At 45.2% G+C, this 13613-nt stretch overlaps 1 protein-coding gene across 2 annotated transcripts in view; it reads left to right on the top strand.

The window, feature by feature from the left end:
* The window catches only part of NFX1 (nuclear transcription factor, X-box binding 1), a 74692-nt gene extending 61514 nt beyond the window's left edge, over nucleotides 1-13178 (top strand). Inside the window, exons 22-25 of one of the 2 annotated variants that reach the window (XM_015410482.1) lie at nucleotides 334-429; nucleotides 2262-2363; nucleotides 10605-11197; nucleotides 13093-13178. In XM_015410482.1, coding sequence (XP_015265968.1) covers nucleotides 334-429; nucleotides 2262-2363; nucleotides 10605-10616 — 210 coding nt within the window. In that variant the 3' untranslated portion in view covers nucleotides 10617-11197; nucleotides 13093-13178. Of the gene's footprint in view, nucleotides 1-333; nucleotides 480-2261; nucleotides 2364-10604; nucleotides 11198-13092 lie in introns of both variants that reach the window. The other variant, XM_015410481.1, reaches the window with a different exon arrangement.
* Nucleotides 13179-13613: the final 435 nt, after the last annotated feature.

Genomic DNA, 13613 nt, shown 5'->3' with positions numbered 1-13613 from the left:
AGGCAGCAGGGAGATCAGATCAGAGGGGTGTAATAGAAATGGCAGGCTGGACCCAGGACTACCCCAGCTGAGTGAAGCAGATGGAGCTAGATTTCCTCACCTCTCCACTCCTACTGCAACCCGCTGGGCCCCTTCCCTGTTCTGTTTGGGGGGTGGTCAGGGGACCTTCTAAGGAGAAGCGTGGGTATGCCTTGGGCGGGAGAGGTTGGCAGACGTCACCCCAAGAGCCTTTCTGCTGGTGGATCCTGCCAGAGCACCTTTGGATCTAACTTAGTTTGCTGTGTTTTTCTCCAGCTTTCATAAGGTTAACATGTCTTTCTTGGCCTGATATAGAGCAAGCATACAAAGAAGAGTCACTGCTTCCCACCCATGAACAGAGAACACCGCAGAATCATCCATGAGCTCGCTCAGGCTTACGGCATTGAGAGTGTGAGCTATGATAACGAACCAAAGCGCAATGTTGTTATCAGTGCGGTGAAGTATGTTGTTCCATTTTCTTGTTATAAGTGGCAAAATAATCACCTTTAATAAAATGCTGTAATATTAGTATTTGCTGTGTTTCAGCCAGTTTGATTTTTTACATTTACATTGAGCACCTTGCCCATTGTTGGTTTATTGGGTAGTTTTGAAAACAAGTGTTTTGCATTTGAATAGCACAATTTCTCTGAGACCTCCCATTAAACCACACTGGCCATTTTATTCCGTTCCTGTATTTTATTTTTTACATATAAAAACCAGAGGTGCTGTGCTGGTCACCTCCCATGCCTTTATACGTTGTTACAGGTAGCAGCTATTAGTGGGTTTATGCGGCATGAAACCTCCTAATCCCCTTTTAAAACCATCTGTGCTCATGCACACCACTATATCTGCTGGCAGCGAATCCCACAATTTAGTACCTCACTGCGTGAAGGAGAGAACGTCTTCTCATCTGTTAGGGGCCTGTTACTCATCAGCTTCATTGGGTGACCCTGAGTTTGAGTACTGCGAGAAAGAAAGCAAAAATGCTCCCCACTTTATCCAGCCCATGGATAATTTTATAAACTGCTGTCCTGTTCCACTTCAGTTGTCTTTTTTCCTAACATGAAAAAGCCCCATATTCTTTAGCGTTTCTCCATAGGAAAGGTGCTTCCATCCCCTGAATGATCTTGGTTATCCTGTTTTGCACTTCTTGGTGTATGGCAATCAGAATTGTACACAATATCCCAATTGTGTCTTCACCGTAGAATCCACAAAGGCTTTACAATGCTGTCCATTTTAAGTCCTTCGTAATAATCCCCAGCATGGAGTTTGTATGTTTCACTGCTGCCACGTGCACTGAGTGAATGCTTTCATATGTTGCAACCCAAGATCTCCTTCTCAGTCACTTGCTGGTTTAAATTTAGTAATTTTTGTTCCCCTGGGCATCCTCTTACACTTGCCTACACTGAATGTTATTTGCCATGTTGTTGCCTGCTCACCCAATTTAGAGAGATCCTTCTGGGGTGTTTCAAAACCAGCCTTGGTTTTCACCATCCTGAATAATTTGGTGTCATCTGCAAACTTGTCCACTAGACTGCTCAACCCCAACACTGGGTCCAGTACGGATCCTTGTGGGTCCCCCACTTTTCATTCTCTTCCATTGTGAGAAATGTACGTGCACTTTTCAATGGTCAGCTGGCTCAAACGGAACTCCGAAGAGGCCACATAGAAGTATTGTAAATAAATAAATAGTACTTCTACTCTCTGCTTCCCATTTAACCAATTTTAATGTAGGAGGATCTGTCCTCTTATCCCATGACTGCTACATTTGCCCAGCAGTCTTTAGTGAGGGACTTTGTCAAAAGTGTCGTGAACATTGTAATAAGCTGTGTTTTCACATATGATTGGGGTGACCAACATGAGTACTATGAACTACCCAGGCTGTTCTCTCTACTTCTGAGGTAAGGGATCTTGTAGAATTGTGTCTCTTCGTATCAAAAAAGCCTCAGTTTCTGTGCCTCAATTTTATAGTTAATGGAGTTTGTTTTTTCTGTCATTTAATTTCTCTTTATAACACAAGTGCTTGTTAGTATTTCCAAACAATGCATGATTATTAAATGCAACCATTGTTCAAAATTGTGAATTTCTTGCATGAAGACAGAGAGAGAATCACAATAAGGGGAAAAGCAAACTGCTTGTTTCCAAATAAGAATAAGCTACGCAGACATAAGAAGGTGTTCAGTAGCGATCATGCAGACAGTCATAGGACAGATCTCATTGATATTATGAATTCCTTTCTCCAGAGGGAAATCAGTTTGTCCTGCAGTTACTCTGACATCTCTGCTTACCAAGGAGAGGCAGACCAGACCCCCACCACCTATTCCTCATCACAAACAGTCAGAAAAGTAAGTACTACTGTATTCAAGTATTCTGGCTAAACTTGGCTGTTCATAGAAAGGGAACTATCATGATCTTCAACGTGGTCTCTGTGCTTCACTCCCATGGGATTCAGTACGCCTGCGCTGGATCGATCGGTATTGTCGCAAGCTCTAACAGATTTTTGCACCCAGACCTTAGGCATGCGCAGGAACCCCAACAATGCGCAGGAACCCCAACAACCACCCAGAGGGGTGGACGTGGACATCCCGCCAGTTCCTTTCTTTCCACCGCGCTGGAAACAACTTTCCTTGGTTGGTGAGATTGGTAGCTTTTTTTCTCATTAGAACTCTTCGGATTTTCACTTCGTTTTTCTCCTTTTGCTTCATTTATTTGTTTTTTCTTCCTATTAAAAAAAGTTTTTATAGGGGGGATTTTTTCTTACCTCAGTTTGGCCTTTCCCCCCCACCTCTTCCCCCCCCCCCTTTTATTCTCCAATTTATTTTATGGAGAAAAGGTGGGGGGTTTTCAAGCGTTGTACTGGGTGCTGCAGTAAGCTCGCTCCGCCTGACGGCTACACCTTTTGTATTTTTTGTCTCGGTGAGACACACCACCCGGAGTCTTGTCGACACTGCGCCAAGTTTTCAAATCAAACTAGGAAAGATCAAGCGGCGCGTCTCCGAGTGGCGTTACTGGAATCAGCGCTAAATCCCGCTTCTGTCATGGATCCAGACTTACATGTGAGACCATCGACATCGATGGCTCCAGCGTCAAGGTCCTCGTCCGACATCATCCAGTCGACATCGAACCCTTCGGCACCGATCACCCACAGCATCTTCCTAGTCGCCACACATGAATGTGCAGGCAGACCCCCTAAGTCAGGCAGGAACCCAACTTACCTTCTCCCACTCTTCTGCAAGTGGGGGTCCCCCCAGATAGATGTTTTTTTAGCCACCAGGGCAAACAAAAAGTGTCCTCTTATCTGCAGCTGAGGAGGCAAGGACCCACAGTCTTTAGGGGACGGTCTCCTCTACCCATGGTCCAGAGATTTCCTCTTTCCCCCGCTGCCTCTGCTTCTGAGGGTGGTGCGCAAAATCATCAGCGACAGCGGATTGTATCCTCATATCCCCGTGGTGGCCGAGGCAGCTGTGGTTCTCAGCCATCCTGGATCTGTCAGCGGGGGTCTACCACCAATTCCCACCGGTGCAGGACCTCTTGCTTCTGTCCGAGTCCCCCTCTTATACCACGATGTTCCACGACTGAAGTTGACAGCCTGGAGAGTGGTATCAACAGTTTTTCCTCCCGTATAGCAAATGTGTTGCTGAACTCTAGAAAGTCCACTACGTGAAAATCTTACCATTATAAGTGGCGATAGTTTTGTTCCTCCTTGGGTGAGGATACCCCTCGAGCCGCCTCCGCGGGTCTCGAGACGGTTTTTTTGTATAAAGATTTTATTGACTCCCCTAAAAAGGGGAGGAGTTTCGCTTAAAAAGAAAGATAAGGAGGGTATATAGTGGGAGGAAGAGAAAGCTGAGTGATGTATTAACTGTTAGATTAAACTGTTAGTAATGTCCAATCAACAAAGGCTTCTTCTGCGTGTTGTCAAACATCTTTTTTCCATTCCAGTTACTTTCTATGTTCGCTCCCAATCTCTTCGCTGGATTCTCCTCTTCAATTGTTGACTTTTATAAGCGCTCATGAGGCACTTTTCGCTGTCACAATTCAAGCTTTTCTTTTCCTTCACAATCCCCGTTGGATTCATAGCTATACACAGTCCAAATATTAAACAGCCGGCACTTACGTTGACACAAACGCCCAGACGGAAGTCCCTCCCTTCTCCGCTTGTCTTTACCCAGCTCCGACATCGACATCTTGTTTTTTACTTTTAATAAAGTTCTTAAAATGCGCTCCGGAGAAACAAAACCTTTTCTTGCTTAATTTCAAGTACATCAAAGGAAAACATCACTATTCGCTCAGTCCATTCCCCCCCTCTTTTCTTTTTTTTTTCTTTCTCGCTTATAGAGGATTAACCTCCTCATTTTCTGCTGAAGGGGGGGGGGACGTTCTTAGTTCTTTTTCTCTATATTTTGACAACTCACAGTTACGCCAGTCTTTTCTTTTCCATTTTTTTCGGATATTCGCTTCATCACTCGGTGACGCCCGGTGGTTCCGCTAAACCCCGTAGAACGGGGTCGCTCACGCAGCAAGGTCCAAAGGGGCAGGGCATGGCGAGAGTCTCAATCTCCGATCTTTCGACCGAAAGAGAGACTCCCCCCTAGAATGCCCTAATGCGCCCCGGATCCGAGCTCCTCTCCCCTGAGGGGCTTGGTCTCGAGACGGTTTTTGACTTCCTTCTGTCTCTCGCTGACTCGGGGCTGTCACATTCCTCATTGAAAGTTTATTTAGCTGCGCTTTCAGCTTACCATGTTCAAGTTGAGGGATGCACACTTTTTTCGCATCCTCTTTCTAAATATTTTTTGAAGGGACTGTTACACCTTTACCCTCCCATCAAAAGTCCTGTCGTCCCCTGGGACCTTCGCCGCTCGCGACTTACGACTTGAAATTCCTGTCGTGGAAAACAGCTTTCCTAGTGGCTGTCACTTTGGTGAGGCGAGTTGGGAAGATACTGGCTTTCAGACATGATTCTCCTTACTTGTCTTTTTTGCCAGACGGCATCCATCTTGTTCCTGACAACATTTCTTGCCAAAGGTAGTTTCAGAATTTCACCTACAGGCAGAGGTCTTCCTCCCAGATTTTTTCCCCGCTCCGACATCCCCAGAGGAGAGGCTGTTATACACGTTGGATACAAAGCGTGCGCTGCTGTTCTACCTAAAGAGAACTTGTCCAAAGAGACATGACTGTCAACTGTTTGTTTCCTATGCTCCAGCAAGGCTGGGAACTAGCATCACGGCTCAGCGTATGTCAAGGTGGATTGTAGGTCTCATCCGCCTCTGCTACCTTATTGCTAAGCAGCCATTGCCTGTCCCTATCAGGGCTCATTCAATTCGAGCTGTTGCAGCCTCAACTGCCTTTCTTCAGGGAGTTCCCCTAATGGACATTTGCAGAGCCACTACCTGGGCTACGCCTAATACGTTCATAAGGCACTACGCCCTGGATGTCCGCAAGAACTCTCATACCAACATGGGACGTCACATCTTATCTTCGGCTTCGCAATAATGACCTGCCTGCACCCTCCTCCAGGCAGGCCACTGCTCGCTAATCTCCCATGGGTGTGAAGCACAGAGACCACGTCGAAGATAAACAGGTTGCTTACCTGTAACTGATGATCTTCGAGTGGCCATCTGTGCATTCACACCACCCGCCCTCCTTCCCCGCTGCTGTCAGCTTCTACATTTTCCATAGGGGTTGATTCACGGTGATTTGAAGGAACTGGCGGGATGTCCACGCCCACCCCTCTGGGCATGTGTGGTTGAGGTTCCTGCGCACGCCTGAGGTCTGGGCGCGAAAATCCGTTAGAGCTTGCTACAAAACCGATCGATCCAGCACAGGCATACTGAATCCCATGGGTGTGAATGCACAGATGACCACTTGAAGATCACCAGTTACAGGTAAGCAACCTGTTTGTATCTTTACTAGAGGTCCTATTTGAATCTGCTATTGATGAATTCATTGTCAGCGTATTGGAAGTGCCAATAACAACACAATCCAGAGTTGGCTAGTGCTGAACTATTTACAGTGATTTATTTACAGCAACTATATACATACAGTCCTTTAGCACTTGCAGTTCCCAAATCACCAGGCAATATAATTCCATCCAACAGAGTGAACAATAGCATACAGACTGTACTCAATATATACATCAGAGCACCAATCAGAATTGTAGTGCTGACACATGGTGACCGTAGTCAGGATGATGCAACTCCAGACCTGGTGACACGTCACATGACACACTAACTGTCACCTCAGATCAAGATGATCTAATAGACTACTCTGTACCCAGGCTGTCATCCTGCCTGCTATACTTTACAGTATGCCGTCATTCATATGCAAGTTGTCTGTTGTATGGCAAATGTAAATGTGCTCCCAGAGGTAGATCATCCGGTAGCTGTCATGTGATTCAACTCTAGGGGGTGACGTTTTTTGGTATATGCTTGATTGAGACAGATGATCTGTGTGTTGAATCCAAATGATTTTTGAATGAGTGGTGCACACCGGTAGTGTTGGGTTGTGGAGAAGAATAAAGGAAGGACTCTTCAATATTTATTGAATAGCACAGAAAAGTGTTTGAGGGTGGGAAAGCATTCACAAAGACATTAGAAAAGATTGGGAAACTTCAGTAGAAGAGGAAGAGTTGGATTTATACCCCCTGGCCCTTCTCTACCCAAAGGTGTCTCAGAGCGGCTTACAATCTCCTTTCCCTTCCCCTCCCCACAACAGGCACCCTGTGAGGTGGGTGGGGCTGAGAGAGCTCTGAGAGAACTGTGACTGACCAAGGTCACCCAGCTAGGCTCCTGTGGAGGAGGACGAGTGGGGAATCAGACCCGGTTCTCCAGATTAGAGTCTGCTACTCTTAACCACTGCACCAAACTGGCTCTCTGGGAATCAGTGTTACATACGGGCTTTTTTTTACACATGGTAATTTTTTAACGTACTAAATCAGTGTTTACTATTTTTTTAAGGTAAATTTGTGAGTGCAACTTTTTTCTGGGGTTTTGCTAGTTTTAGTTATGCCTGAGTTTCTCTCAGTTGCTAAACCATGGTATAATGTATTTCACTTTTTTATATACTTCGTTTTTTATTGCATAGTGACAGAGTACCAGAGAGACCTTCATTTTTTCCCCTATTGTGGTATGAGGCTGATGGAGTAATGAAGCTTTTCTGTTAAGAACATAAGAGATGCCAATGTTGGATCAGGCCAAAGGCCCATCCAGTCCAACACTCTGTGTCACGCGGTGGCCATAAATACCAGGGGCCATCGGAAGTCCACCAGTGGGGCCAGGACACTAGGAGCCCTCCCACTGTTGACCCCCCCCCCAAGCACCAAGATGACAGAGCATCACTTGCCCCAGAGCCCCTATCTATACCTTCTGTCTCATAGGCACTGATGGACCTCTGCTCCATATGCTTATCTAATTCCCATTTATTTTATGGTCCTTATTCAGTCACTTTTAATGTTGTTTTACTGTTGCATTGATGCCTTTATGTCAATATAAATTTTTATTGTAAATATATTCAGTTTGGGGATAATTTTCTCTGAAACCTTGCTCGCTTTGAATTATGCTTGCATTTCTTCAGTTTCTAGAATTGTGGTAGAAGCTAGATTCAGGTGTGTAGCTGTGCTGGTCTAAAGCAACAGAACCAAGTTTGAGCCCAGTGGCACCTTTAAGGCCAACAAAGTTTAACACCGGGCATAAGCTTTTGTGTGCATTCACAGGAGAGCTTTATACCCAGAATTAAACTTTGTTGGGTCTTAGAGGTGGTGCCCCCACTGGGCTGAAACGTTGATCCGCGGTAGAAGCTGATATACTTGGACCGTTTTAATACATGACTAAACGGTTGGGTTCTTTTTGAACATCCAAAGGGCAACTCCTGGATATTTGGAATGGCAACAGAGTATATATAAATTTATAGATTGCAAGATTCCTTACAGCATTTAAGGCTGCAAAATCTTTAATATATACATCGGGGCCATCACTCAGTCAGCAGGTAGGGGGAGGGGCTTCCCTTCAGCTCCCACAGGGATCCCGGACTGTTCACAAGCTGGATGTTACCCTTCCCTTTTAATCTCCTTCCTCCTATAACCCTCATTTTTAGAGGGGGATTTGGGTCCAAAGGGAAGATTTCAGTCAGGGTGAAGCCTCGGCTCTGGCGCTGCTTGCCTCTGTCTTCCCGCGCTTTGCTGCTCCCTTGCTGCCAAGGAGGAATCTGGTCTTTTGTGTGCACAGGAAAGCTTATACCCAGAATTAAACTTTGTTGGTCTTAGAGGTGCCAATGGGCAGTTCTCTCAGTGGAGGGGGCTAAGCAGTGGGGTACCGCAGGGATCAGTACTTGGTCCACTGCTTTTTAACTTGTTCATTAATGATTTGGAGTTGGGAGTAAGCAGTGAAGTGGCTAAATTTGCGGATGATACGAAGTTGTTCAGGGTGGTGAAAACCAGTGAGGATTGTGAGGCACTCCAAAGGGATCTGTCAAAGATGGGCAAGTGGGCGTCAGCATGGCAAATGGGGTTCAATGTGGCCAAGTGCAAGGTGATGCACATTGGAGCCAAAAATCCTAAATATAAATACACATTGATGGGGTCTAAACTGGCAGAGACTGATCGATCTTGTAGTTGTAGTAGATAACTCACTGAAACAGTGTGTGACTGCAATAAAGAAAGCCAATGCTATGCTGGGGATTATTGAAAACAGATCAGCCAATATCATAATGCCCCTATATAAATCAATGGTACGACCTCATTTGGAATACTGTGTGTAATTCTGGTCACCACACCTTAAAAAGGATATTCTAGCTTTGGAAAAAGTGCAGAAAAGGGCAACTCGAATGATAAAAGGGTTGGAACACTTTCCCTATGAGGAAAGGTTAAGGCGCTTAGGGCTCTTTCGCTTGGAGAAACGACGACTGAGGGGTGATATGATCGAGGTTTATAAGATTATGCATGGGAAAGAGCAGGTAGAGAAAGAGGTACTTTTCTCCCTTTCTCACAATACAAGAACTCCTCGTGGGCACTCCATGAAATTGCTGAGCGGTCGGGTTAGAATGGATAAAAGGAAGTACTTCTTCACCCAAAGAGTGATGAACACTTGGAATTCACTGCCCCTGGAAGTGGTGGCGGCTACAAGCATGGACGGCTTCAAAAGGGAATTAGATAAGCATATGGAGCAGAGGTCCATCAGTGGCTATCAGCCACAAGGTATAGATAGGGGCTCTGGGGCAAGTGATGCTCTGTCTTCTTGGTGCTTGGGGGGGGTGTCAACGTCGGAGGGGCTTCTAGTGTCCTGGCCCCACTGCTGGACCTCCTGATGGCACCTGGTATTTCTGGCCACTGTGTGACACAGAGTGTTGGACTGGATGGGCCTTTGGCCTGATCCAACATTGACATCACTTATGTTCTTATGGTCTGTGCTCCTTTTGCATAGGGAGAGGGAAGGGAAATGCCCAGCCAGGGGAGGTCCTCTTGCTGCCCTGTGTCGAGGTCTGTGAAATATCTGACCAGCCTCCTGGCCTCAGCCCCTCTTGGCAGTTCAGCGTGGTGTTCCACAATATATCTCAGCCTGCGACTGTCATCTTTATAAGACACTGGTGTAGCGATCGATGATGCCTGCTCGCCTCATCCCCATCCCCATCCCAGGGGGAGAGCAGTAAATAACCTCACTATCCACGCTGTTGTTCCCTCTGGAGAGCTATACTTGACTGGGGACAGTGGCTTATTCATTGCATGTTACAACTCACCTCCACGTGCGCTGAAATTTCCTGCAAGGGAGACCCCTCTGACCGCTAAACATTGCAGTGCTGATGGGTTTCCTTCTGCAAATGCAGCAGGCGACAGCGCCAAGAGCTACTCAGTATTCTTAGCATAAGAGCAGCTGAATCCTACTCCATGAATGCGCTGCTTTAGTGCATCACTCCAGCAGCAAGTTAGGACTTGTGAATTCGTGTTCTCAGCAATGCCAGGTTGTACAGTCTGTGAGCTCTAAAGTGTAATAGGTACATGCACACGCGCACACACACACACAAAAGGGAGATTCAGGTGGGGTAGCCGTGTTGGTCTGAAGCAGCAGAACAAAACTTGAGTCCAGTTGGGCACCTTAAAGACCAGTGAAGTTTCATTCTGGGCATAAGCTTTCATGTGCACGCACACTTCGTCAGATATCTGAAGTGTGCATGCTCACGAAAGCTTATGCCCAGAATGAAACTTTGTGGGTCTTTAAGGTGCCTGACTGGACTCGCAGAAGAAGGGAGTTAGACATATGCCGGGGAATGGATAGTTCAGGTCTGGCAGGATAACCTTTGCTTTTATTCCCACCCCTTTTCTTCTTTGTTAGTTTATCATATGTCACATATGTTGTACAGTTCCTTGCCTCTTTTGTGGCATTGTACTTTGAATTCTGGGGGGGGGGGGTTTCTGAACTGTGGGCACAGTATCAGCAGTGGAGGAGGCCCCTCCCCTTGGGATTGCTTGCCCCTGCTCCCTGCACGTGGATCAAAATGCGGTGTTTCCCCAATAAAGAGTGTCCTCTCTCACTTAGAGGGTGCATTCTCAGGTAAGGCCAAATCTGCTTTTTCATCTGTCACTGTATTTATTTCAGGCATGGGAATAACAATCTGGAGCACAGCTTCAAAGAAGAGCCTGTGATTGATTACTTTGATGTACAAGACTGAAGTAATTAATTATGCTTTCAAAGAGTGGAAATGCAGCCGCTGGTGTGGTCAGGACCATTTTCATCAAAGTGCATTCTGCTGAGTTGAATTCTAATTTCATCATGGAAACAAAGGATGAAAACATGTCGGCCAGCAAAATTTAACCATTGTAACAACAACAGAAATCTTGTAATCTGTTTTGTGTTTTGGGTAGAACAGCCCGTTTGCCAGTGGGACACAGCGAGAGTTACATGAACATCCATAACTGCTAGAAAAATAACATTAATAACTTTCAGTCGATACAAATCAGGTAAATGAATTATTTTTTAAGGGAGTGGGGTGAAGATTTATGTGGACAGCCCCCCGCTGAAGACCAGCTTTCAAAGTCGTTGCCTCCCAGCAGCTTCATCCTCATTCCGCTTTGTCCACGACACCGTCACATCTTGGGTTTTGCCGACACTTTCAAATACTGAGTTGCTCCTGCCGCAAATCCTCCTTCCTTTGGCAATGCTAAAAAGACTATTCTTTTTGTCATTTTCAGGTATGAACTTGGGAGTTCTTTTTTTCATGGAAAACTATTTCTCGTGGATTTATTCTTCAGTTTGGTTAACAGTGTAGCATTCAGGATGTGCTTGGCTTGTGGTGGTAAATATGCATTGCATTTTAGCCGTTCTTTCTAGCAAGAAAGAAATGTTTGTGCTACCACTGAACTTGCCTTGTTGCACTTCCATTGAAATCAGAACCATGTTTTGCCACTGTTGCTTCTGGTCCATCAGGGTGTGTCAGAGCGCTTATTGTCTTTCCTAACATCAGAGACCACATTTTGTATCACAGTCTCTCTGGTGGCTGCTTCTGATGTTACAGTTCTGTTATGGAAGTTCTCACTTGCAGACATTATAATTTGGGAACGAAGTTTAAATTAGGGTAGTGGTGTAGTCAGTCATGCTGATTTTATTGCAGTTGAACCTTGCCTTTCCATACCAACATCTGAGGCAGCATTTTATAGGAAGGCAAGAGATCTTGAAGTGGACAGACGTACCAACGTCTGACTTAAGAGCATATGCAGGTGCCTTATGACTCTGTGAGGTGAACAGGCTGTCTCATTACAGATAGTGACAGAAGTAGTACATCGATGCACCACACCCTCAGCAAAATCTTTAGGCTTGCGGAGCTCAGACGTTGGTAGAGACTAGACATTGTGGCCTGTCTACATTATGCACTTTTCCCAAATTTAATTTCCTGTCATTGAGGTATAAAAATGTACTAGCCCATGGCAGTATTCTTATTATATAAATTTCTCAACAATGCTGGTAATATCTGATTAAATGGATTAAGGACTTTTGTTTTCGTAGAGTGCAGATGAATAATTCTCAAAAATACCTAGGAAAGTCTTCACAAAATTGTGCCTTTTTAAAACATTTCCGAAGGAGACAATGAGGTCCCTTAAAAAAACACTCATGTAGTGAACCTGCCTCAGTCACTGCAGAGTCCGGTCACTGTTTTCCTGCATGACAGACGGGGGGCTTTGCACACACACACACACACACCAGCTGCTGTTCTTGCACGCATGCACACACACACACACACAAAGATAGTATGCTAGCACAGGGGAGCCAACGGGAGCATGCAAATGCAAACCGGTGGATGCCCTTACCCATCTATCCTGTAATTCGGACAGGGTTCATGCATCCACATAGGTGCTACTGCAAAGTGTGCTGACCACATTTTCCATGTGGTTGTCTCTTATTTTCAATCGTTAGTAGGGGTATTTTCTCTCTCTCTGTGTGTGTGTGTGTGTGTGTGTGTGGTTGTTTTAAAGTGATTGGTCCTGCTGTTGCTGAGTGGAAGATAACCCATTTGTATTAAAGAGTTAATATGCACTTTCAGTTGCTGCTTTTGCATATATTGGTGTGTCTTACTGGGAGCTGAGTTCTCAGCTGTTGTTTTGAAATCACCTGTTTTCTTGGTGAAGAAAGTATCCTTTATACCCTTCTTGTTTGGGTTCCACTTTTTGATAATCTAAATGGAGAGGAGAAGGTCTTTTCTGTGCTTTATGGTATTTGGATTTGTCCATGCAGACAGCACAGATGGAATGTTAGGTCCTGAAGCTTAGTCACAGTCACATATATTAAATGGCTCTGATTATTCAGTGCTGTGCGTCCATTGACACGTGTGCAGTCTGAAATTTGTGAAAACTGCTATGGAGACCATTCCTTATACCATTTTTCATGATGTACTTCATGATGAAGTGAAATTAATAGATTTAAAACTCTGTTATTTTTTCATAAGGTATTTGTGGAATTTATCTATACCCATTTGCGCGCGCACTTGCCTGCTTGCTTTCAAGTTCAGTGGTGTAATAAATTGGTAAATTACTAGATAAATCTGTGATAAAGTTCCAAGTTCAAATTGCTATTTTTTTAATTTACTTGATAGAGTTTTGTGACTCATGAAAAGCCACAGGAACCCCAACCAGGGGGGAGAAACAAGGAACGTCTTCATATCTTCGATGGCTGTCATGACCCGTGTTATTAAAGCAATCAAATACTTTGAACTGTAAACCTGTTGCCATTGCTTTTGTTATAAAAGTAACTTACCTGTACCTTTAGACAGTAATGCCAGAAGTGGCCTACATATTTCCTTTCCTTTAATATTAGTAAAAATGTCAGTCATGATGCAAAGGTCTGCATCGTGCACGAGCCCTGTGGTCAGGTGTGAGGGCGGTCAAGGCCCATTGTATATGCATGTGGGCCAACCCTCTGCCCAAGTTGGCGGGCAGGGGTTGCTGCTACTGTGACAATCCCTGCCAAGTACAGCCTCTCCCCAGTCCCAGTAGTTACAGTGTTGGACTAGAACCAGAGAGGCCTCTGTTCAGATCCCCTCTCAGCCATGTAGTACACTGGGTGAATTTGGGCCATTCACAGTATTGCAGCTGAACCCACCACATGAAGGTGCTG

This window comes from Gekko japonicus, unplaced genomic scaffold (assembly GCF_001447785.1).
Source record: "Gekko japonicus isolate JY-2015 unplaced genomic scaffold, Gekko_japonicus_V1.1 scaffold2277, whole genome shotgun sequence".
NCBI classification, from domain to species: Eukaryota; Metazoa; Chordata; class Lepidosauria; order Squamata; family Gekkonidae; genus Gekko; species Gekko japonicus.
This window is presented reverse-complemented; position numbering and strand designations above follow the sequence as displayed.